Source organism: Vicugna pacos, chromosome 21 (assembly GCF_048564905.1).
Source record: "Vicugna pacos chromosome 21, VicPac4, whole genome shotgun sequence".
Classification (NCBI taxonomy): domain Eukaryota; kingdom Metazoa; phylum Chordata; class Mammalia; order Artiodactyla; family Camelidae; genus Vicugna; species Vicugna pacos.
In genome coordinates, this window is record NC_133007.1 from 8,303,627 (window position 1) to 8,331,097 (window position 27,471).

General features: G+C 35.7%; 2 protein-coding genes across 4 annotated transcripts in view; one reads left to right on the forward strand and one right to left on the reverse strand.

Annotated features, from left to right (window-relative positions):
- Positions 1-27,471, reverse strand: part of RALGPS2 (Ral GEF with PH domain and SH3 binding motif 2) — a 136,881-nt gene that overhangs the window by 36,579 nt on the left and 72,831 nt on the right. The window lies entirely within an intron of this gene.
- Positions 1,160-21,878, forward strand: ANGPTL1 (angiopoietin like 1). Its single transcript, XM_006199620.4, has 5 exons — positions 1,160-1,501; positions 6,574-7,419; positions 18,339-18,532; positions 19,658-19,928; positions 21,188-21,878. Exons 1-5 carry the CDS (start codon positions 1,492-1,494, stop codon positions 21,373-21,375), a joined length of 1,509 nt encoding a protein of 502 aa, XP_006199682.1. The 5' UTR covers positions 1,160-1,491; the 3' UTR covers positions 21,376-21,878.

The following is a 27,471-nucleotide window of genomic DNA, read 5'->3' on the forward strand; positions in this document are numbered from 1 at the left end:
TCGAGAAAGAGAAAAGCAAGCAGCACAAGGAAGGCAACGAAGAGGGGAGAGCACGTGGCATGTACAGAAGGTTTTATCTAGAAGCAGCAATTACATAATTCAAAGAGAGATAATGTGGCCTAATGCTCTGGAATTAGATTCGAACCCCAGTTCTACTGCTCAGGACTGAAGTCCTAAGCCAAATTACTAAAGACGCCTAAATTGGTGTCTCCTCAGCCACTAAGCTAATCGGCATTTCTTGATTTAATGAAACACAAAAGCATACTTGACACTCAACCATTACGAACTCCCTCTCCAGCACTCTAACGTCATCGCAGAAGAACTGGGCCCGAGGTGCATAAAGCGACTTGTCTAAGTTCCCAAAGCCAGCAGGGAGTCAGAGCTCTCTTTTCCCCCCAACTCAGGCCAGAGTTATGTTTGCTGTTAAATCACAACACATCAACTAATAAGAATAACCGTATTCAGACAAGAGGGGTCATGTTACAGAATAGGAGGAAGTGACATTATATAACATCAGAATTTAATTACATAACATCAGAATTTTAGAAGTATTAAATTTCTGAAAGAATTTTACACACAGCTTTCCAATGATTTTTGGTAATTATGTATAAATGAGCGGTTTTGCCTCAGAAATATTACACAGTAAGATACATTACAACAGACATCAGGTTTCTTACAAGCTTAACACCTTCTGCAATGGCAACTTAGTAAAATGTTTAAAGATTCTTCTAGGCTATAAAAGTATCATATTATTTAGGGGGCTGCTCCTTAGAATAAAGTCTAACCCTTATTCTTTGTAATAAAAAACAAACTCATCAGCCTGCAACTACTTCTAAGTGAAGTTGAGTACTATTTTTTCAGCATTCAACTTAAAAGATCTCCGGCCAGCAGACGAAAATGTTTGTTTTATAATTGCCCGGTGAACTATGATAGTTTGTTTCCAGATGGTGCCCTTCCTTCAACCTGCACACAGTCTCTCCTTGTTCCGAGCCATTCAGCCTCCTGCTGATCCCACCACCCCCACCCCTATTTAAGGCTACAGAGAGGAAATCCTAAGGAGATTTCCACCCCCCGCCCCCCAGGCTCCAGCAAATTTTTGGTGACGTAATATGTGGGCTGAACTTGAGTCTACCGAGAAAGAGAGGGAGTCACTATTCGAGGGTACTGTATATACAATCTGGGTCAGCTGCAGCTGGTTACTGCATTTCTCCATGTGGCAGACAGAGCAAAGCCACAATGCCTTCTCTGCTGGATTAAAGACAGCCCGCAGACCAGAACTTCCACTACACTACTTAAAATTACATAGGTGGCTTGTCAAATTCAATTGATTAGTGCTGTAAGAAGAAAAAGAAGTTCCTTATTACAGCTTGGACTCAACGGCCCAAAACAAAAATGCAGTTGCCATTAAAATCACAGACGAACAAACTTCTACACTGATTTTTTAAAAGCAAGAACAAGAGCAGCAAGTTTCTGAGTTTGCTTTATCAACAGATGCAAAAAGGTACTTTGATATTTCTTTTATTTTTATTTAAAAATTCTATGCCTGTTGAAATGTATAATTATTTTACACTTGTAGTAGAAATTTCAAAATCTCTTATTAACCAAAGAACTTTGGAATATACTACAATTTATTTCATCTGAAAAAGGTTTTGTTTTGCAACTTTATGTAAAAACTGGTCATTATATACTTTATGATGATTAGTGAATTATTTGAGGTTCAGTTTAATGATACTTAGTGTATATGTTTATAGACTGATGCATACATGTTGGGTCTCAGAAAACAAGTCCTTTAGTGACACCAGAAAGAAATTTTAACAAGTAACAGATTATAGGATTTATAGCACAGGGACTAAAACAAAGGGATACAAATTAAGAAAATAGTTGTAAACATGATTAGTCTCTCTTTACACAGCTACAGTGTGTATGCTAAATATTTACATACACTGTTAGATATCTACAAAACACAGCTAAGAAGATATAAAATTAACCAAAAGGCTCTGCAACAATACCTCAATTATGGCATAACCTAGTATAATTAAATTTAAATAAAATTTAAAGTAAGTCCTTGGTATTTCTTGCTAAAACTCAAACTTTCTTGCTAAAACTCAAACTTTCAAATAGTTTTCCAGGTTTACATGTACAGAACTTTAATTTGAGTAACAGAAATGAAAAAGGTTACAACTGGAATTGAGAAAGCAAAGTGATCGATACATTAAAAAAAAAATCCTGAAACCTTACAGATTAGAACTGAGGAGAAGAAATAAAATGTGATAGAAGTATTGTGTAAGTAGTCAGCATTAACAACAGAAAATAAGAACCCGGAAGATACAATTACTTATATGCACAATTAAAAGACCAAAAATATACAATATTTTTAGAAAGATATAATTTTGGTCAACAAAAACAATCCTTTCAATATTCTATCAGGGGGCTCTGTTTAATTGTATTACTAGAATTATTAAAAAATAAAACTACTAGTTACCAACAATAAGCTTTAACATCAAAGACACTTAAATTTGTTATGATTTGGGGAACCTCTGTCCTTTTCAAAATCAAAGATATGCAAGGTAAGAATGTTCAACCAGCAAATAATGGTAAAACTAAATAAGATTTCTTCAACTTTACTTTCATGTTCTTTCCTTAAAGATTCAGAACTCTAAACAACTGGGAGGATCTCTGTTAAACATATTTTACATGAAATTCTGATAAAATTTCCAAGCAATATTGGATCTGAAATACTGTCATCTCTCTTTTGTTTGTTGTTGCTGCAATGAAAAGTACAGGACCTCAATTAAACTTCAGTTCTTACTGAAGCCTTAGGCAAGCATTTAATCGGAAACCCAGATAACTATTTATCCCTTTCTTAAAGATCTCTAGGGCATGAGATTGTTCTCAAGTCTCTTCCCAGAACATAAATTTCCAGAATCTAGAAGTTCTTTATCTAAGGTGCCTTCAATGCCTCATAAATTTAAGCTCATTGTTTCGTGCCATTTTCAGGGCATGACACAGTCCGCTAAACGCCTCGATGAGTTTACCACGTGAAAGCAAGTAAATCCTGACTTTCATTTCTTCTCTCCATTAGCTGGCAGTGTAGCAACTATGAAGAGAAACAGTACCAAAAAAATTAACTCAAAGCATGGAAGACTTTTTTTTTTCTCCTAAAAACAACCAAGCAAAGACACAGATTTAAATTTAAGTACACTGTAACTAATTTACAACATTCTCGTGAGGCCTTGGAAAATTTTAACATATACAGAAAGGTTTTATGAGGTAACACAGATTTATGGATCTTTCACTTTTAAAACTGAACATATGTGGGAAAATATTAAATAAGAGAATGTTTTTATAAAAGGTAACAGTAAGTGTATTTTAAAAACCCGTTCTTTACACATGACGTAGCTTAGTCTACTACTTAAGAAATGCAGTTCCTTATTCAGCTTTGGGTGACAACGAAGTCATTACTTTTGTAAAGGATAAGAGGATTGTATACATTAAAAAAAATAAACTTTTAGTTGCCTCCTTTAAATATTACCTTAGGTCAGATTCTCTTAGGGTAGACCATAATTCATCTCAGGACTTAATCATCCAGGAACCCACAAAGAGCCAGGGCAGAATACACCAAAAACAAGCTACTGCAATTTTGATTTAATTCCTATTTTCACATTTTTGTTCTTCCATGACAACACAAACAACAGCAATAACCTTCGATTATATGCTCTTAGTCGTTCTATAAAACTCTACCTGGTAGGAATATAAGCTTTTCAATCAGAATATTGTTCAGAAAATTCTACATGTTTTGGAGTTTCATGATACCTTCTGAATTTTCCTTGTTTTGGTAGCTTATTTCATATTAAGTTATTCAAATACAGTAATTTTATGATCTAAGAGTTTCCAAGTTATTACTGAAGTGAACGAAACGAGTGCATGTGAACCCTAGACACTTCAACTATCTACGGAGGTGAAACGCTGTACATTTTTGCAGGGGGCCGATGGCTTCTATTTTACTGTCTTCAGTTTTAAAAATAAACCACATCTAAATTCTATGAATCTGTAACATAACAAGATGCATTTTACTGGTTATTGGTATAGGGAACTCTAATATAGTAACTAAAGTCCTTTTTTGATAAAATAGGTAACGCTCAGTCTAAATTTTCTACTGATGTCAGAAAGCAAACTATGAGAACCCAAAACTGAAAACACTACCAGGCAGCAAAGAGAACGCCTCTGACACAAATACAGGCTATTATTATGCCCCTCCTTCCTATCTGGACTATGTTAGTAAAAGAGAAATTACTCTCCACATTCCATCCATTCTTCGCTTTATTTTCATTATCACCCCATTTTGCAAACAGCACTCATTTGAACACAACAAAGTAAGGAGACATGGTTTTAGACACTAGTCATCATCTTTATGACTCTGGTTGAAGAGTCATAAATTATGGAATTCATTGATTTAACCTTTAATTTTAGGAGGGTTCATAATCACATAGACCATAATTAATTAGCCATAACCATAACCACAGTTAATTCATATTAACCATCAACCAACAGAATACACACGGAGGGAAGTAACGATAGCAGACAGGTTTGGGATATAAAACGGATCCACAAAAACCTGTGCATAATTCAGTAGCAGGTCAATGTAAAGAGACAGAAACCAGGAAAAGACTGGAAGATAAGAAACACAAAATTCATATACCTCTGTAGTTACGTGACTAGGATAAAAATCACAGGTCTAAAAAATGACAAGTAGGAGATCCGAATCCCATTTGAATGTTCTAACTTCTCCAGGTTTCTTTCTTTGCAAGACGGTATGTTTACTTCACAGTGCGGTTGGGAATGCAAATAGTTAACATGAGTTAGGCACTACACGAATATAAAGGATTGTTATAAGCATTGGTGATAGAAAACAGGACCGACTATGTTGCCTTATGATGCAGTTGTTAGTGAAAAACATGAACTCTGGAGTCTTCTGCCTGGGTTCAAATTCTGGCTCCACGTCACAGAAGCTGAGTGACTCTGGGTGAGGTGCTTAACTTTTGGATGCCAGTTTCTTCATCTGAAAATGCGGATTATAATAACCTACCCCAGGGGGCTGTGATGAGAAAGTAAATGATTTAATGTATGTAAAAGGCTTAAAACAATGCCTGCTTCTCAACAGGCACCCAATAAATACGAACTATTGTTACTGCTGCGTTGCTATTATGATTAGCATCTGGGATAAACAACTTGGGACCTGGCTTCCCAAATCAAAAGAAGACAAGTACCTGTGTGGAAAATGGGATAGAGAAGTTATTAGTGTATCCACTGCCATCCCTCAAAAACAGCAGATAGGAATCGAGTTTCCTAGAGTGGGAAAGTGGGCTGGACTACAGCAGCTCGCTAATAAACCGGACCAGGGGGACACGCTGCACTCATTCTCCTGCTACCACCCTTTAGGGAGCTAACTAAAGAGAAAGGAGACAGCTCTGGTTCTGGGAACCAGTTCTATTGTTTTCTCTAGTGTTCCGACAGAAATTGTACTATAAAGGACAAGTGTTTCTTATCTGCCACAACAAAAATGAAACATTCCTAGCACACATTTTAGCGTATGTGCCACTGCTGTCAGCACTGACTGAGGCGCCAGGGAACCTGACCTCTGGACCTGGCTCTAACGCCACCTATTTGTGTGGCCTTGGCCTTCAGCATGCGCATGGGTGCAAAGAGGTCTTAGATGGGATGGCCTTGAAGGCATTTTCCAACTCAGATGATCATATTCAATTACAGATGAGTTTCTTTCCTTGGTAACAGCGTTAGGAAATTATTAACATTTTAATAAAATGCAGTTCAGCAGAACTTCTGTCAGAAGAATGAACCTGCTGAATCATATATAAGCTGAGAGCATATATATGAGCACGGTTTAGGAAACACAGTTACCCACAATAATGACTGCAAGCATTCTATCATTCTTCAACTTGACACCAATCCCAAAAGGCCGTGCTACGAAAACGAACAAAAAATAAGATGTTAGAACTTTCTGGTTTTAGAGCTGTCTAAAAAAGTTTGTTTCTTTAATTTGTTGGATTAAAAAAGATACTTATTAGAGAGGGCCAATTTAACTGAAACTGCACAATTTAGATATAAAATACTGATTGGTAACTTTCACATTAGTCAGGGGAGAATGTTTTAACGATTGCCTTACAAACATTTTCAGGGACTTAAGAAAGTAAATGAGCTTTTCAAGGTAAGAAAGGTGTCCTATTAGGGTTTCAAAAGCCCCGGAAGCATCTAACGGCATCTCAGCACACAGTGGGCTCTCACCCAGAGCTGCACAGGGCGCTGAGGGACACAAAGCAGCACAGTAAGGTGCCAGCTGCAGAGCTGTTCCCTGAAACCTAATTTTTAAACAAATATGAAGGCACTATAATATTGAATCTAAGAAAGGAATCACTTTAATTCTGGCCCAACTTACCAACACCACTAGATATTCAGGTTTTCCCTTAGATATTTTTAATATTACTGACTCTACAAGTGGATTGACATCAATTCTTTTTACTTTTTGCCTTCAATGGTTTTTTTATTTTGTTTTTAAAGACATCATACAACCTCACTTCAAAATGAAGGCCTTTATCTGGACCCTAAGTGTGCTATTCTTCCTACTAATGGGCATTGGACACTGCAGAGGAGGACAGTTTAAAATAAAAAAAATAACCCAGAGGAGATACCCTCGTGCTACAGATGGTAAAGAGGAAGCAAAGAAATGTGCATACACATTCCTGGTACCTGAACAAAAAATAACAGGGCCGATTTGTGTCAATACCAAAGGGCAAGACGCAGGTACCATTAAAGACATGATCACCAGGATGGACCTTGAAAACCTGAAGGACGTGCTCTCCCGGCAGAAGCGGGAGATAGACGTCCTGCAACTGGTGGTGGACGTAGACGGGAACATAGTCAATGAGGTAAAGCTGCTGAGAAAAGAAAGCCGTAACATGAACTCTCGTGTTACTCAACTCTACATGCAACTATTACATGAGATTATTCGTAAGAGGGATAATTCACTGGAACTCTCCCAGTTGGAAAATAAAATCCTCAATGTCACCACAGAAATGCTGAAGATGGCAACAAGGTACAGGGAACTAGAGGTGAAATACGCCTCCTTGACTGACCTTGTCAATAACCAGTCTGTGATGATCACTTTGCTGGAAGAACAGTGCTTGAGGATATTCTCCCGACAAGACCCGCACGTGTCTCCTCCTCTCGTCCAGGTGGTGCCACAGCACATCCCTAACAGTCACCAGTACACTCCTGGTCTGCTGGGGGGCAACGAGATCCAGAGGGATCCCGGCTATCCCAGGGACTTAATGCCATCACCTGAGCTGGCAACATCTCCCACCAAAAGCCCTTTCAAGATGCCACCAGTAACTTTCATCAATGAAGGTGAGTTACCTCCTACCGTTAAAAATGGAAGGACAAGGTAAATGTGTTTTATGGTTTATGAAACAAGCCTCATAATACAGCCTATTCTTCATTTTGGTTATGTAATTATGAGCATTAAATTTTCTATTTTTGTTTTCTATTAACCAAGAATTGAACTTAAATACATCTCGCAGCTCTAGGAGTCTAACAGTTTATAAAAACAGTGTATTCTGTGGAGAAAAACACTCTTTCATCCAAATTCTTACAGTCTGTTACTATTGCTGAGACAGGAGTGAGTCCATGGTCCACTCCTCACCTCTATAACCATCCACCGACCTCCAGCCACGACCTCACTGCTGCTCAGCAATCCTTCCATCTACCTCTTGCTGCTCTTCCCATCATCCTCCTCTTCAAAAGGGACATTTAAAGACGTGCTTTCACCCTCCCAAAGCCTCGAACTAACCTACCACCTACCACTGTACTGAGATTAAGTCTACTCGGGCCTAGGGTCCTTGTTCTTTCCTGTCTTGAAAACATCAGCATAAAACCCGTGCTTTTTTGCCCTCACTCTAAAAAGGAAAATAGCTCGCCCATTTTCTACGGCTAAAAAACTACAACTGCACCTTGTAACCATATACATATAAGTAACTTTTTACTACATAAAATACCGGAGAATTGATACTAGTATCTCTACCTCTATTTCTTAATTTCATTCCTTCCTCCCTCCACTCATTCCATACCAGTCACTGATCAAGGTGCCCAGAATGCAGATGAATAATTCGTCTTTCTGTTTAGCTCACTGCTAATGTTCCGAATACATTTGTTTTATACCTACATCCAATTACTCATAAGCTGTTCTCCTGAACTCTTCACAAGTTGATTTGTTTCCTTAGAGTGAAGGGAAAAACCCAAATGCCCCACTTCTGCCAAAAAAGAAATTGTAGTTCATTCACCTATTGAAAAGACAGGACATAAAACTGCACATAGACTAAGAAATAATTTTAGACAACAACAAAAAACACAGAGCAAAGACTGGAAATATGCACATCACCAAGTGGTCAAGCCTTTCTGCAGCAGGGGACACCACTGACCATTCGCACCTCTACTTCCTTGGGCCTCCACATCATAATACTCTGACTCTTCCTGCTTCTCTAGGTCCTTCGTTGGCATCTTCTTCCTTCTCCTTCGGCTTAAAAAGACTTCCTTGAAGATACTCTATTTTAGAGGTCCCATACGTCTTCCAGGCTACAAGTATCACCACTGAGCAGAGGACTCCTGCATGGAAGCCCTCCCTCCTGATTCTAACCAAAGCCGGATATTTGCATCTGGATGTTTGACCGTTATCTCACACGCTGCTTCTTCCTCTCCTGAAATGCCTTCTTTCAGCTTATCTGTCAACCTGGCAGATCTAAGGCTTAGCTAAAACAGTATCTTAAATTTTATACCTTCCCAGATACAAACAAACATAACCAGATGGCTCCTCCCCAAACTGCTAACTGTGCCCTGAGCATTTATTTTGTTTCTGTTGGTTTTTTTTATATCACATTACACTGGAGTTACTTGTTTGCATGTCTGTCTCCCTGCTGGACTGAACACTTCTGGAAGAAAATACACTGTCTTTCCATTTTTCTACTTCAAACATCTAGCCAAGATCAGATTTGGCATATTGTACTTAGCATATTGTAAGCAGTACAATAAATACTTGAGGAGTGAATCAATAAATTAATAACTAAACTCTAAAACAATTTTTTCTCCAAATTAGCATTCTCCTTTTAGAAATAAGTAAATTATTATTATAAAAGCAATAAAATTACTGAAGACAATCCAGAAAACACTGATAAACTTTTTTAAAAGGTATGCTTTTTAATATCCAAATACCCAGAAATAAACTACAGTTAACACTTTGGTAATATCCTTCAAAGTCTTTTTTTCCCATCTCATAAACATGGTAACCAGTATTCTTGTAACTTTAAAAATTAACTTTGTTCTTTTTCTTTTTCTATGATTATATCCTTAGGATAAATTTCTGTAAGTAAAAGCGATAGGCCAATGGATTTTGATTTCTCTATTTTGGTTTGTTACTACCCATTTCTGAATTTGCTTGGCTGATCTTTGACATTTCTCTCCTGCCTCACACACATAGCTAACTAAGTTCTACCCATGTGGCTTTTCAGTCTTTCATGAGTGTATCCCTCATTTCTATTCGAGCCAGAACTAACTGAGATCCAAGTGATCTATGGCAACAGCTAGAGGATACAGATGTCCTGGATTACAAGCTGTGAGATCTTGGGAGGTGGAGGAGGGATGGTTGCTCTGTGCCTCAGTTTTCTCACCTATAAAATGGGTAATAACAGTATTTACTTCTTAGAGTTGAACACTCGAGGAGTGATCAGAACAGTGTCTGGCAATCAAATGTTAATTTTTACTAAGAATTGTGTAATAGCTTGCCAACTGGTCTAACGCCATTTTCTCTCTCCATCCAAATGTATTCTACACTGCCAACAGATTCATCTTAAACTACCATTCTGATCACACCACACTTCTGCCCAGCAGCTTCCCACTGCAAACAGAAAAAGTCCAGTTTGCTTAGCTTGGGTAAGATTAGTGCACTCCTCAAAAGAATCAATCCTACTTCTTTAGCTTTCCTTCTATTAATTTCTTTCACAAAAGCCATCTGCTTCTATAAAATGAATCAACTCATTGTCTTCTAAATATTTTGTGTTTTCTGCCTATTCAAATAAGACTCAGACTAAAATAAAATAAAATAAAATAAAATAAAATAGCAAGTCCTTCTCGAAGCCCTTTTGACTCCCACAGGCTTAAAGTGATTGCTCCCACACGAATCTCTCTCCTCTGTTAACACAGATGCAACATTTCTCATGTCCCCTCTTGAATTATCAGTTATTTTTACATGTACTCATAGTACTTCTATACACATCTAAATAAAATGCCTTCTACCCATAACATAAGCTCCTTCCTGTAGATGGATATTGCGTCACTTGCACATGCTAAATAAATGCTGGTTGACTTGATATTACACTCTTACAGAGCTTCTTACAGTTGTCATTCCAAAGAGCTTCATGAAAGTACTTTAACACATTCTATTATAGTGAGTCATTCATTCTACACTGTTCCAACTCTCAGTAACAACAGGTTCAAGTACCATTAAATTAGGCAAATGATGATTATTAATTTCCCCACATCCTTTGATTTCCAAAGGATTTATGTGTATGAAATGGTCACCTGGGTATAGAAAGAATATATATTTATTTTTTATATCCTTTAAAAAATACCTCTTGTGTAAGCTTTAAATGTATAAAATTTATCAGCATAGTAGTGTGTACATATAAGTTGTAAATAAACATAATTGAAGTGTGTGAAAAATTTTTTTAACTGATGGGGGTGTACAATTATATAAGGATGAAGATGACTTGCATGGAGTGTTTTTGTGGGTGCTGAATCTTAAGTGGATGGTATCATCAGTTCTGGAAGAAATGATTATTCACATATCCCTACACTGACACACTAAAAATGCCTGTGCAAAATGAGATGCATCAGTTCTAGGTTTTATTATACACTGAGCTGCAGTGCAAAAAAACAATCAAATATACAAAATTAAATCCCATGATAGGGATTTAGCACATCAAAGGTCCCATTTAACAGGCTTTTGCTTTAATAAAACAATGGTGTGCATATGTGTGTGTGTATATATATATGTATATATATATCTCCATAATAAACCAATACTTAATGTAAAAATTAAGCACAGGCATAACTTTTTCTGTTATTCATTATTTATTTGTTATAATAAGTAAACATTAACTTTTCTTTTTTTTCTATAAAAGTTGGCCTCTGAAATTCAAGGACATAACTAGCTATACCATAGAATGTTCATCAGTACACTAATGAACATGTAAGGGAAATCGCACAGAATTAAGAAAACCGGTTTCCTTTGTTACTGACCTTGGGTAAGTCACTTTACCCGTCTGTCTCTGTTTTCTCATTTGCACAGTGAGAGCACCGGTTGGACTGGATGGTTCTAACACCTCCTTCTAGTTCTAATATTCTATGATTCTTACCAAATATAAATCACCACAAGTGACAAAAACCAGACTTGCTACTTTTTCTTTACATATAATGTGCTAAAATCTTTGTTCATATTATTCTTATATCAGACTGGAAAATATGGCTAAGCTGTTTGGGTACTTGCACAAAAAGGGCAAAGAGATGGATGGCTACTGCTGTATTTACATATGCTTCTAGCACCAAGAAGTTCCCATTCCTGCACTCTACATGTAGTGTAGGTACATGGTCATTCCACACTCTCTAAATGCATAATGTGCATGTATTACTTAAAAAGTGTTCTACTCAGTCGCAGAAGTCAAATACTGTATGATTCCACTTATATGAGGTACCTAGAGTAGTCAAATTCAGAGATAGGAGAATGGTGGCTGCCAGGGGCTGCAGTGAAGGGAGAATGGAGAGTTGCTGTTTAATGGGTACAGAGCTTCAGTTTTGCAAGATGAAGAAAAGTTAGAGTCAAGCTCCATAATAATGAGACTGTACTAACTGCCACTGAACCGTATATTTAAAAACGGTCAAGTTGGCAAATTTTATGTTATGTATATCTTACCATCATTTTTTAAAGAGGTTTTAATAACAGGAAATTTTATATTTTCTTTTAAAATGGTTATAAGAAAAATGTACCTCAAGAGAACAAACTTACTATGAACTTATGGCAAGTAACAGAATAATTTTGCTGGTTTACAATAAATTATCTCTAGAAACATTACTTTCCCTCTACCTTGAAAATAAAATGTTTGGAAATGTAACTACACACCTGGCAAACTGCCATCAAAAAATTCTTAACTGTTAATGTTATTCATTGGCCGTATTTTGGGTTAGTCTTCTATAAAAGAAAACAGTATCCTTTTACAAATGATGTATTAATATAAATAAGTTCATTCCTTATAGGTGAATGGAGTTGAGAAAGTGCCTTCATAGTGTGTTAGAAAATAGATCTGAGTATCAGGAAACTTGGATTCTGTCAAGGCTTTTCTGAGGCACAGTTGCTTCCGTTGTGAAAGAGTCTGCTGTGATGATTAAATGAGGTGATACATGTGGAAATGTTTTGTATATGGTCTGACCATCATGACTACATTTTTCTGTACACTTCCCAACATATACCTTGCCACATATGGGAATATAAAAGGTAACCTTACAAAGTTAATTTTGAAAAACAGTCATTGGAAAGTAAAAATATGCTTTTTAGTGGATAATAAGCTGATTTTCAATTATTTGTAATGCTTCCTGTTAGTAAATTTTAAAAATGCAGTTGATTTCAGTGGAAAGCTTATATTAACACTGTAACCAAGAAAAACTAAACCAAAGAAGACTGGTTAAGCAAAAGGGCTGAAATACAATTCTATTAACCAGTCATGAAAAACAGCTGATATATTCTTAAGAAATTTCAATATGAAAGCTCAGGTTGCTAACTGCACTTCAAACTCACAGATTAATAAACAAAGTAATTCATATTATTACAAGAAAGAGTCTATTACCACTATAAAACTATTTGCTTCAAACCCGATTTCAGAAATGCTGTTGAATATATTTATCTAACAACTTAATTCAGAACCCAATAAAAAAAGTTTACCTCTCAAAAGATTTTACTTTCTGACCATTTGAAAGCTCTAAATTGGTTATCTTTTTTGTCCTGTTTTTTCCTATCACAAAGAGCACAGGATTAGGACAAAGTAAGAAAATAAATGAGAAATTCAATGAAAAGAAAAGGATTTTCCTTTTAGGTAATTAAACAGTTTCTCTATGGAAAAAGGACAGGGATGTTAAATAAAGATGGTTTCCAGTAAAGGTGCTATTCAAAGCATGAAATTTTTTTTTCTGTTTTAACCCAGTTCTGTTAAAAGATACGAGTTCTTAATGAAAAATACATGCTGCAAAATATGTGGCATGACTGGTCAGTATTTATCTTTCTATGATGAATCAGACTATTAACTGGGTTGTTAGCCCTATACACATTTTAATAATCAAATATATTGAGGAAGAGAACTCATCCTTCAAATTCAATGTCGAGAATTGCATTTTCCTGCCTTGAGAAGAATCCAATTGTGTGTCACAGAAGACAAAGACTGTTTCAAGATTATCAAAGCAAGAAAAAAGTTAATAAAATTCCTATTTTGAAAGAAAGGTACTTCCAGTCCATACCCTTCTGAACCATTATGAACAAATTTCTGAATCATATATAAATATCATATCAAATAAATCAATTAATTTATCTCTAATAATGCACAAACCAGCAAGTTAAAACTGACCGCTCAAAAACAAAGCTGTACTTTTCTACTAGTCATGTAAGAATTCCTACTAAGCGTCTTTTTATGGTACAGAGAAAGCAGTAAAACACTGAGTATAAGAATGATCTCTAATTTAATTCTAAAATGGTAAATAAGGTATGCAAGTAAGAATGAGGAAACATTTCTGCCAAGATCAACAGTACATACTTGGCTAAGACAGGTTAAGGGTTCGTCTCTACAAATAAATATAAACAAGGACTAAATTCTGTTACTTACCATTTTTACTGAGGAGGAAAAGATAGCTATAAGCACTGCTAATTTTATCCAGATTTCTTGGAAAAAGATTTCAACTAAATTTTCCTAAGCCTTTGTCGCAACCAACTCCAACAGGCGTCCACACTGCAAACACGAAGCCCACCGTAAAAAAGTGGGTTGAAACTTAAAGTTGAAGTTAAAATTTGTATAAATTGAAATTGTATCAAATCAAAGCTGGATCTAAAAACCCAGAACTCCTCAATTTGCTTAAACATCTGAGGGCCTATTAAAGAGCAGAAAAGGAACAAATGGTATTTTACAAATTTCCTGTCAACATTCAAAACCTTGACGCTTCTGTATTTTACAGCCATTTAAATAATCTAGTTAAAGTCCAACTCATGACTATACAGTCAAACATAAAATGTAAACTGTCAAAACTATACTCAAATGAGTGCAGAGCAAACATTTACAAAGATGATATTCATGAATAGGCATATTTCTGAAAGGAGAGAGATATTTACATGCATTGCAATAAAACCACTTCATGTGTGCATTAACTACAACAAACAGGTTTTAAAATAAGAGCAATATTCCTCAGATATCCTTGACTATTCCAAAAGTGACAACTTAGAAAAAAAATCTGTCTGACTTTGTAAACAACCGCGATGACTGTACTTTTAGACTGCAGAAACCAATTTCAACCCTACAGCCGACCTCAAGAGTTCCAAGTACCACCTTCTACCATTTACATTTCGGACATGCTGAACTTGTAACTCCTCGAGAGCACCGAGCTCTCTTCTCTGTCTCCGTGCCTCAGCACATGTGGGGCCCTGATCAGACCTCCTCTGCCCACTAGCCTCACTCCTACTCAGTCTTCACAACTCAGCTGAGATGGAGCCGACTCCATCTCTTGCCCACAAATCTGGGTTAGCCACTTCTTGGCCAGAGCTCCTATGTGCCCCACTAGTAACTCCACCACAGTACTCATCAAGCTGCAGTGGATTCTCTCCTGCCACTTCCCCAACTTGCCATCAGAATCTATGGTTTATCCCTGGAGCCTAAAACAGTTTCCAGTCTACACCAGGCGCAGAAAAGACATTTCTGGGAATAATAATGCAGAACTGAGGAAACCACTGTGGCTGCCAGGAATCACGTAGGTCAGCAGATACTTGAGGGCCTAATGGGTTAAACTGTGGATACACAACCAAAAAACAAAAAGTCCTTGTCCATGGGAAGTTCTATGAGTAAACAAATAAATATGTTACAATGCATTACACAAATTAATCCAAGATTGGACCTGGAAATCAAACTTCACTTTTCCTTTCATCTTACTCCCAACTTAGGAAATTAAAACTCTATAAATCCCATCCTAGTCTGAAATAAACCTCTCTAACCTTCTCTGACTCGAGTTCAATGCACATTTCCGTAATGTGATGTAGCTCATATGTGACTAGTGAAAAAAAGAGAGTAAGATCAGTAAAACAAAGCAGTCATATTAGTTTATATGGGATTTTCCCCAAGCACATAAAATGTTCTGTGCCACAAGCAACTGCAGCTGAATACCAAGCATGCTAACAGCTAACATTAGCTGTTATTTTTAGTGCATGATTTTTCAGAACATGGGTTTTTTCAGAAACACATTATTTTTCTAAAACAGAAATGACTGTAGGTTCATCTTTGAATAGCCACATTAAATTTATTGACTAAATAGACATGCATTTATTAAACAAGCTGCCTAAATTATTAAATAAATTACTACTGTGTATCAAGGTCAGCAAGGAAGAAGAAAAGGGAACTAAATTATGGATGATGATTACTTTGTTGAGCATTGTGTTAAAGGCTCTGAACACTTTGTAATTTAAATTCAGTTAACTGAGAAGGTAGATAATATAAAAATAATTCACACTGAATTTAAATGGAATGTGATCTAATTTATGGCCAGCCTGAAAAGGGCAAACATTATTTTTAGAATAGTCCTCCCCAGCTTAAGAAACTATTTATGAGCTAATAACGAAAACTAACCAATATCCTCATGAATATAAAAGCATAAATTCTTAACAAAATTTCAGCGAGTCAAATCCCGCTATATATAAAAATGATAATATACCATGACCAAGTTGAGGTTTTCCTGGAACACAAGGCTGGTTTAACATTAAAAATACAATTAGCAGAATTTATCATATTAAGAAATGAAAAAACAAAAACCATATCATCATCTCAGTAGACGAACGAAAAGCCTTTGACAATATCCTAAATCCATTCATGGTAAGAAATCTCAACAACCTAGGAATAAAAGGGACAGGAATTTTTAAAGTAGTTATTACAGTTCAAAGGAAAACATGTTCATAATAAGTGTAAAATTGGAAATCTCAGAAGAGAAATCAAAGCTATACAAAAGAATCAAATTGAAAATTTTGAACTAAAAAATTTAATATCTAAAATAAACATAACCTAAGAAAGACAGCATTAAGAATGTCTAGTTTCCACTAATTTTTTTACTAGTAATCTGTAGTGCTTACAGTGACTGTATTGTGATTTTCAAAAATCTGAAAGAGAAATATCAATGAAGCATAATAAAAAATATGGACTAGGGATACATATCATCTCTGATCTTTGTGTGTGGTTCTCAAATTCCTTGTATTTAAAATGTGAAGGCAAATTAATTGATTCATTTGCTTAAGAAAAATTGACAGCCTACTTAATAGTCAAAACACAGATGACACGGAGTCAGAAGGAAAACAAAAGTCGTCTCCACCCTCAAGGAATAATCTAGAGGGAAGAGTTTACAGTCTCTAAGAATGCCTCCTAATGATGTAACTGTATAACTATTAAATGAGATTAATTCTACCCCAGCAAAGCCCCAAAGGGACCCTTGTATTATGCTTGGCACAGTACAGATAACACATTTCTCAAAATTTCAACAGCCCCATCATTACGGTACAGATTTTCTTGTCTGAGTTTCACTCGACTGAACTCCCTACTTTCACATAATTTCTAAATATTATACATGTCAGGATTTAAAAATTTTTAGTAAAACATAAAATATGACAACTGAAATTTCTATGCTTTTGTTGTTGTTGTTCCGATAAATCTTTATGGTAATTCTTATTTCTGAATCACTTAGTATTTTTCCATGCTTGTAAAAAAGAAAGCATCAAACCACGAGAAGGGTGAAACTAAAGAACGCTCAGCAAAACTAGAAGCTATCTTTCTTTAGATAAAGAACATGGAAATCATGATTCAAGAGTCAGCCACTCTACAAATGATTTTACAAAATGTCTGTTGTTTTAAAAGATATGAATAACTTATTAGTGGATTAAAAAATAGGGAGAAAATTCATAAAAATAGGAAATAATGTGGGGACAACTGCAGAATAGCAGTTCGGAGCATGAACTCTGGGATTAGAAAGAAATGAGTTTAAGTCCAGGGTTTATCATCTTCTAAGATACAGAGCTTTAGACCAGTTAGTTCCATAGAACATCTGTAAACTATCACAAGGTCACTGTGTAGATTAAACAAGAAAATTACTATTAGTCACATAAATTGATGTAACTCTTTAGAAAGGCATTTTGCCAACATTCCTAAAATGTATTCTTACTGAACTGCTGTATGAGGGAAAAAAGTTAAAAGATTCCAAAAGTTTGGGAAACTGGTTTATTTCAGGGCTTCTCTTTAAGATGTGAATGTATATTGGGAGTTTCCAAAAGGGTAATATAATATTTAGCAATTCTAAAACTGACTTGACCATGGAATGCCATTTTCACTATCTCACGGGACTAGTGTGCTCCACTGAAATCAAATTTTGGATACTGTGAACTGGGCACTATGAAGAACTGTAAAACTATCCATGCAGTTTTGATCCAGTAGATCAATCCTGCAGCATTTTTTTAAAAAAAATGAAAAAAGTGAAGCCAATAAGAAGACACTTTGTACAGTGTTATAATAGCAAAAATCAGGTAAAACCTCAGCGTCCATTGATAGAGGAATGAACGATGATATATCAACGGCAAAGACTGTATATTACAGCTACTGTTAAGCCCTAGAATGGAGATTGTAGTCCCATGGAAATGCTTGTTAAAATAAAAAAAGACAGAATTCAACTTTCTAAGTGTGTAAGAATTATAACAATACAAAAATGTATGTATGTGGACAAAGACTTGCGAGAACAGTGGAAAATGAAACAAGTTAATGTTCCAGACAGTGGGACTGGGACAATCCTTTTAATTTCTTTAACCTTCAGAGCGTCGTGTGCACAGTAGATAAAAAGCGCTATCTGTAAGGAAAGATACAAAAGTAAGACTCTGACTAAAAACTGTTTGAATATGGTTCTTTCCACATTAAGTTTCCTGGCAATCAATGATGTTTTAATTACAGGACCATTCAAAGACTGTCAGCATGCAAAAGAAGCTGGACATTCAGTCAGCGGGATTTACATGATCAAACCTGAGAACAGCAATGGACCACTGCAGTTATGGTGTGAGAACAGCCTGGATCCTGGGGGTTGGACTGTTATTCAGAAAAGAACAGATGGCTCTGTCAACTTCTTCAGAAACTGGGAAAATTATAAGGTAAATCAGTGATTCAGACCTGGGGGAGCGGCGGAACAAAGCAGCTCTTGCAATAGTAGCCATTCTAAGCAATAAATAAGATACACAGTGGAAAAATAACTATCCATGTGCTTTTCATTATTACATTTGTCAAAAAGATGATTCTTGTCTCTGATTTTAAAGTCAAAGTGAAAACGTCTAGTGGGAACTGAAGATGTCTCTAAATGCTCCCTTTTGTTCTTGATGCTTATACATACGTTTAATTCTTTGCAAAGACTACTCCTGATTTCATTTTCTAAGAGGACAACTGCCTTTTTGTTTATGACTACATCTGTACACATTATCAAGTGTATTTATTTCATCAGAGGTAATTAGTCCTAGGGTCATTTTTTGGAACTCTGATACTTTATATTATTGTTTATAATAATGAGACATTAATATACCCATGTGAGAAGTTACACAAATTTCTAAACAAATAACTAGGAAAAAAATCCTGCAACACAACCTCTTTGAAAGTACATTCAGTGTTAGAAATCTATATTCTGCTGCATACCTGCAATGGCAAATGCTTACTGAAATAGGATAGCTAATTTATTTATCATTTTTCCAAACATTAATCTACATTCCAAACATTAATTTTTCAAAGAAGGAACTTTGAAGACTACTGTTATATCTTCTTTTATTTACAACAGAGCTAAAGAAGATAATCTGTTGTGAAACAGTTACTATCATTTTCACTGAATATCATAAAACTGTTCAGGTCATTTTTGTTTGATTATGGTGGGGACAGTATCTATATACTTTCAGAATAAAAATTTGGCTTTTGAGTACGAGAGAAATCAGGAACGCTTTTCAAGGATCTGAGTAGTTCACTAATTAATGTCACTCTGAATAATTTTCAGCCCCTTTTACCTTTGTCTCAGTTGTAGAGTTTGAAGCTAGATGTGCAAATAAATACAAGAGAAAGCAAAACAAAACAAAGTTACTACGTGGGACTTTAGTAGAACAGGTGATCTACAAAAATTAAGTTCACATTACCACCAAATGGCCAATATATTCATGCTATCTAATGTTCAAAAGTTATCTACAAAAAAGTTTATTCTCTCCACACTTATTCATGTGCTCATGCTCTTTGCTTACTAACAGAAAGGATTTGGAAACACTGATGGAGAATATTGGCTTGGACTGGAAAATATCTACAAGCTTAGCAATCAAGATAATTATAAGCTGTTGATTGAACTAGAAGACTGGAGTGATAAAAAAGTCTATGCAGAATACAGCAGCTTTCGACTGGAACCTGAAAGTGAATTCTATAGGCTGCGCCTGGGAACTTACCAGGGAAACGCTGGGGATTCCATGATGTGGCATAATGGTAAACAGTTCACCACACTGGACAGAGATAAAGATATGTATGCAGGTGAGTAAGGAAAAACGGATGTGTGCTTTCTGTACAAGCACCACTTTCTATGCATCAAATAGAACCCTGTTATTAAAGTATATGCTGCTACACATCTTTCTCAAAAGGTCATTTGGGACACAGTCAAAGGGAACACAACGTGCTGAAAGGAACAGCCTCTAGGCGCTCTTGTCTAAGGCAATCCCAAAGTGTGAACTCTGTGAATGAGGTTCCACTGCTCTAACTTGGCGGGGATGGGGTGGGGGTGGATGGGGACTAGGTGGGAAACAAAACAAACTCATCTGGAAATGACGCTGCCAGCTGCCTGAAGTTCGTAACGAATCCCACTGGACACCTACCATGTGCCAGGCCCTGCTGTAGGTGCTGAGGATACGCAGGGAACAAAGGTCCTGCCCTCTTGGAACTTACTTTCTAGAAGGAGACAAAATGACGTGTCAGGTGGTGACAAGGACTTTAGGAAAATGTAAAGCCAGTAGGGGAACGGGGGTGAGGGCCGTTCTGTACTTCCTGGTAAAGGGGAACAGCAAGACGACTGCGGCACATGACACAGGAACAGCAAAAAGCTTCATTCACAGGGCAAATTAACATTCTCTTCAGAAAGAACCAATTAGGCCATCCACATGATATAATTTTAAACTTAATTTTCATATACTTTTGCCTTTTTAACCCAGGTTTCTGGCCCTGATAAAGAGATTCCCCTGAAAACGGATTTATTTTTATGTTCGGCTGTGTCTTGGCAAGTAGCACACAGCTCTCTAGTTCACACTGGAAAAGAGGGAAAAAGGAAGACAGATATGACCATAATATATGCTTTTCTTACAGTAACTCATTTGATTGCTGATAAGGCTATTTTTACGTTATTTTTTTTGCTATTTCAAGAATCAGTTTTCCCCAAACTTTACTCTCTTCAGCAACTTCTCATCTTTCCTTCTCTAATCTCTCCAATCTTTTTTTCTCTTTCACATACAAACAAATACTGCTTGCATTTTATTTTCCCTGCTATCTAGAAAACTAAATCACTTAAAAAAAAAGCATGTACTAAGACAAAATAAAAAAGGCAATTCAAATTATCTTTCAAGGAGTTGATACTTAAGCAACAGTAACAGAGTGAACGAGGACACAAAACTATGAAGATAAAGGTAACTGAAATCAGTAAGAAAACTCAAATTGTTCTAGAGGTAGAATAAGTTACTGAAGGTTTACAGAGCATCACACTTAGAAGAAAGTTTTACTCTGATGTCTGTATTTTTCCCTCCAAGGAAACTGTGCCCACTTTCATAAAGGAGGATGGTGGTACAACGCCTGCGCACATTCAAACCTAAATGGAGTGTGGTACAGAGGAGGCCATTACAGAAGCAAGCACCAGGATGGGATATTCTGGGCCGAATACCGAGGCGGGTCATACTCCTTGAGAGCAGTTCAGATGATGATCAAGCCTATTGACTGAAGAGAAAGTCTCCAATTTAAATGACATAGAAGTCTGTATTTTTCAGTTCCAGAAAGTGTAAATGTTACATGTATATTATTTTGCACAATTCATTTCTACAGATAAAGGTTAAAGTTTTTAAAATGATTTTTACCATAACGATAAAAGGGGATTTATGAATGTAGTTTCATCTTCCCTTAATATACTGCAGAAGATTATCTGTATCTAAACTCAGTTATTTTTAAAATATTGACTAAATACAGGCAAAGTCTGTTTTCTAAAATGTAAATATTTGCCACAATGTAAAACAAATCTTAGCTTTATTTTAAATCAAAATTCAATACATGTTCAAGATCGTTAACAATTTATTTAAAAACTTTATGAGAATGCTATAACTTCCAAATGGAAAAATAATTTTAAGATTCCAAAGTAATGCATTTTATTTATAAAAATATAGACAGGAAATTAGAAAAACTCTAGTTTTGCCAACATTCTGCATTGAATAAAAGTTATTTCAAATTGAATTCGTGCCTTTCACATGAAATAATTAAATCTGCATTCCTGACAATATGTCAATTTCCCAAAAGAATTAAGAAACCCACAGTATTAAAACACACATTTTTAAAAACAAAAAATAATGTATGCAGTATTTAAATGATCAATTTCTAAAAACAAAAATATACAAATGAATTTTTCAAAATTATCTTCATATGACTTGCTGAACACCAAAATCTCCTGAAATCCATTCTATGTTGTTATATCAGTAAAATGCTGCTATTATAAAAGTGCAGAATATTTAGTGAGCCAGGGGTTTTACAGATCTGAATTATAACCCTAAGCTTATATATTAATACATTTCCCTCACTAATTTATTATTCCTTACTGTTAAGAAGAAACTTGTCTGCTAGTCAAATCAGAAAGTGTGGACAGCTTTATAAGCATTACTGTATCCTTATGGGTGGGACTAAAACAATTTTAAGGAACTGTTAGATATTTTTCCAATACTGAGATTCAACAGCCTCAGAGTGGAATCCTCAGTGGTTTGGCCAGTCCAAATTGCTAATTCCACTTTACAGTGTGTGTCTTTACCTCATCTTTGCAATTAACAACTTCATCACCAATCTTCTAGAAATATGTTCACTGCTTAGAGCTGACCTACTCTTAAATCATTTGTGAACTAAAAATTTTAAAGAAATCTCTTGAAACTTTTGCTCAACTAATCAGAACTGAAGATAATCATTTGAACAACTCAAGTTCATCAGTATGACCAATGTTTCTGCTCTGCCACATCTCAAAACAAAACTTCTGGTGAAAGGAGAGAACATCAAACCTATGGTGATGTTACTCTTTCTTTTACCTACAGTCATCTCAGAATGGTTTTAAAGTCTGTGCCCACCTCCACCCAGCCCAGAACCAAAAAAGTCTGCTGTAAGATTTCCGGGAGAAATTAGACATCTAATTGTTTTTATCAAACCTTAATTGAATAAAACTCTACTAGGGCATTCCATTTATTGACATAACAGTTATAGCATTTCACTTAAACATCCAAAAGTCTATTAAAGACAAATCTTACAGAATTTTCACAGAAAAGAAATAACACTAAAATTAGAATCACATCAAAGTCAACATATAAACTAGGAAACTGCTGAGTGCTAACTGCCTTGGCCACAGGGTCCATTCCGCTCTCCTTTATAAAGGTGGTGTAACTCTGAAGTTCCGGGAGGGCTTAATAACTTAAGTCAACTGAGCTCCTTGAGAGAAAGGAGTAAGAAGCAGTATTATCTGACGGCTGAGTATAGGTCCTAAAGTCAGAACTGCCTGGGTTTGTGACCCAAATCTACCATGCGTTCCCTGGGGCAATTTATATACTCCTGCCTCAGTTTTCTTACCTGTAAAATGGAGATGACAACAGTACCTAGCTCACGTAGTTAGTGTGAAAATCAGATGAGGTAATACACAGTTAAGACATTTAGAATAATGCCTGGCACGAGTAAGAACCCAGCAGATTTTATCAGATTACGACTACCTGTCTATGTACCATCTGCAGTACCTATCACAGTGCATTGCACAGTGGGTAAGAAACAAATGTATCAAAAGAAGCCATAGCTAAATTTTCTGGGCATAGAATTACACTGACCCATGATCTTCATTTGCAAATCTAATAGAGCTACGTCTGCTGTCATGGCAGGAAGTTAAGAGAATGGGCCATAAGAAAAACTGAGGCAAGAACAGCCCTAGGAAGGGACTGTAGCCTAATGAGGATCTTGTGGGAGATCAGACAGGGCACATGTAGGGCAGGCAAGTCTCAACAGCCAGCTACTTTACAGGTTACCTAGGCGTAAGACGTGGTTGCCTTACCTTCAGTAAGATTGAGCGATAACCTTGGAGCTGGTTTTCAGAAGGATTATTTATGTTTACTTTTAATAAATGAAATAAAGTTTATCCTAAAAATGACTTAAACTCTACTCTGCACTGAATAAGATACCATCATTTCTAGGAAACTTGGCACTCTGAAGCAGACCTATGAAACAAGAGATTCTGGAGAAGGCCAATATTACACTGCACCTTGAAATTCAGTAGATGCGTACAACTAAGCTCATCCTCATGCTCCAAAGCTGGCTGACTATGAAGACCCAATTTTCGGTCTAACGTTCACTTGACTCTGTGAGTCATGATACAGGAGTGCTAATTCTTCTAGCATTACATTTCTCAGGACCCCTACTGGTAATAATATAACGAGCTTGTAAAAACTTCTACAATCATGAAAATGTTTCAAATTACTTGTAAACCTGTACTAATGTAACATGATTTTATGTACTTCGATTAATCTTAATAGTAAGTTAAAGATTATTACATCCTAACAATTTTTTAGTCTTTTATTTTAGTGTCTGAGATAATAACCAAACAACAAAAGAATGATTCCACTTACAATGCCATGACCCCTCTTCAAAAAAGCCATCTAAAAATAAGCCCAGTTTTTAATTTTATCGATGGGATTAACAGTTATTACTGTGTAATTCTACAGATACTTACAGGAAAGACTGAAGAGTGAACTCAAAATTAAAACTATTACAGATTTCCAAAATATTAGTATAATTCCATAATGCTTTCTTTGAACTATAAATGAAATGGTTATAATGCATATCTTTATAGCAAGTCAATTTAACCTCTCTTGTCTCAGCGTCTTCACTTGTAAAATAGGAAAGGTAACAGTACATCCTACAAAATTGTTAAGAATTAGGTAATTTATGTAAAGTACACAGTGTTAGGAATGCAGAATTAAGTGCTGAATAAATGTTAGTTATTAAATTTTTATTATTATTCCCCTATTAAGGTTTGCTACAAAATTTACAAAACACATTACTGAAATATCAACAGTTGGAAACACCCCTGGCAAAGCTGCTGGAACTGGAGAAATGTGATTCTGTTTACGATTAAAATGCAGATCTGTATAGCTTCTACACAATACTTTTTAAGAAGATATAGGCTCTTAAGAACTATGAAAATGGGAAAGAAATCAGCGTAACCCGATCCTCAGCCCTTTTATATCCCAAGTCTCTGAGTGGTCTAAAGTAAGCTTCAGAAAATATACCGTAAAAGAATTTTAGAGGAATTTTAAATATATAAAAAAGAATGAGGGGAAAAGGGGATATAAATGAGGTAATGGAAAATGGGAATGTAATTTTGGCTGAAGAAAAAGCTAGGGCTAGCTGCCATTTGGTCAGAGCTCATTCTCAGGATTCAGAAGAAAATGACTGAACATGCTTTGTTGATGTTTTAGAATTCAATATATAATCCTAATGAGAAGAATAAGGTAAAGTAGTGCATGGTGTATAATATCTACAAATTAAATCAAAGAAAGGAAAATACAACACAACTCTTAAAATATTGAAAGCCAATGACATTTTTGGACCATTAGGCATCTTTAGGATCAGCGTTAGAGACTTATACATTTAACCAAGTAAAATTCTATCAAAGGGGCAGGGAAAAGTCTCATTAATTCTCACAGAGCTGCAGAAAGCTTTGGACTTTGTTAAAATTATCTGAATAGAAATATGAATAAAAAGCCATCTTCGAAAATATCTGTACACAGATTAGCTAAAATACAATATACTGTATTCAAAACAAAGTTGCTGGAACAATGGGAAGGGCAGAAAGGGATCATTTAATTAATTAATTCAACCAATAAATATTAAATACTAAGTGCCTACTTTTATTCTAGGTGCAAAGTAGAGAGTCTTGGACCAAAACAAGTAAGAGTTAACACACTGGTGAGCGGGAGAGATTAATGAAAGCAAAATGGTGCTTGTTAAAGAACAAGGGGTGGGATGGGCACTGTATCCTATATTACAGGTGGATGTAAGGACAGATTTTCTCCTCAAAAAAAAAAAAAAAGGCGAATTATGAAAATCTAACATAGTAAATTGAAAATTAAGTGGGGTGAGGGGATCTCTCTAGGAGAGGTAAGGTTACATCTAGACACATCAAGACAGTGTGCTCATGTCCTTCAGAAGGGCAGAAGAGTTTACAAAAACTTCTCAGTAATATTCTGCTTCCACTTAGCAGAAAGCAATACACAGAACTGTGACAACTTACTTATTTCCATAGTTTAAAAAACATGCTTTCCTTCTCAGAAAACATCCTAAACTGGTTAAGCTGCTCCATCTTCGCCAAATTACATGAACATAGTAGAAATGAGGTTAGAAAATGCATATGAAAGAGTATTTATCATGTTTCATACAACAACTAAATTATTTTTGCACAGTGTTCTATTTTCCCCTCCCTCCAGCAAAGCAAAACTTCTCATGCCAAATTCTTCAATAAGCCCCTTAAGATTGTTCTCCAGTGACAAGAACAAATGAGTGCTGTTAATGATTTTCAGATTTAAAGCAATAATTCTCATATAAAACAATTTTTTCCTTGAGCTGTGCCAAACTACTTCTCTCCAGAAAAACTGTATCCTTAGTCTAAGAACTTTTCGCTATATTGTCCAGACTGACTAATTTTTACCTTGAATGCAAACCAACATAAGAGACAATTTTTCAAGGGGTGATGAGCTGAAAGCCAAGAAAACATTTTCTACTTCTTATAATTTAATCCACACTGAATTATCAATACATCTGGCAGTATCAAAGTAAGAGTTCTGCCAGCATATAAACCTCCACACACATCACAAAGAATGGTTGGTTTTGATGATAATTTTTAGGGGCAAAAACACCATTAGTTTGGGTCCTGTCTCTCATGGTAAGAAGCAGATGATCAGCCTTTACCTTTTCGCTGTGCATTATAGATTCTTTTGATTGATACATTTGTTCCAAAAGAACTTTGCAGACATAACGGATAAAGGACGGCATTAGGCAAATTCTATATACTTGAAGGGGGATAGTTAAATAGAAGCTACCAATTCGTATTATCTTTCTCATGTCTTCAGGGCAAGTTCTCTCCTATCAAATGTACAGCATCTTGCAAATGTGGACGTTTTGGCATCTATTTGTATGAAGTCTAGTTTCATATAAATGGGGAAAGATTCTGAAATTAAGATAAATTTAAAAAACACAATCCTAATTCATTTTAAATTAGAACAAAATATGAACAATGTAAATATTAACAGGATAGAAACTGTCAAAAAATCTCCATTCTTCAAAACATTTCAGCACTGAAGATTAAGAACAAAAAAATGAACCTGTCTATGCTATAAATAAATCAGTCAGAAAGTTTGCTTCACATTTTCTTAGGAAAATCATGTATGTTTTGATGGATGAAGTGAATACATTTAATTTCAAGGTGTGCTATAAAACAAAGCTGTCACTACATTAAAAAGATGGTTTTCATGCTGGAAATGAACTAAACCGAGTCACTACTTATCTGACAAATGTTTCAGTGTTTCATTTTCCTTTCCCAAGTCTACCAAATGTTTGTGCCAAATGTTCCACAATCGTCTCACAATCTCAGATGCTTCTTCACAAACTGGTATAGGGATGAAAAATTATACGAAGAAACCAATGCATAAAATGTAGATGTTAATGTGTATGTTCTCCATTTTAACTTAACATTTTTGCCATTTTTCCTCCTTTTGGTTTCTAATTCTTGAAATAACCCTTAGAAACATGCATCTTG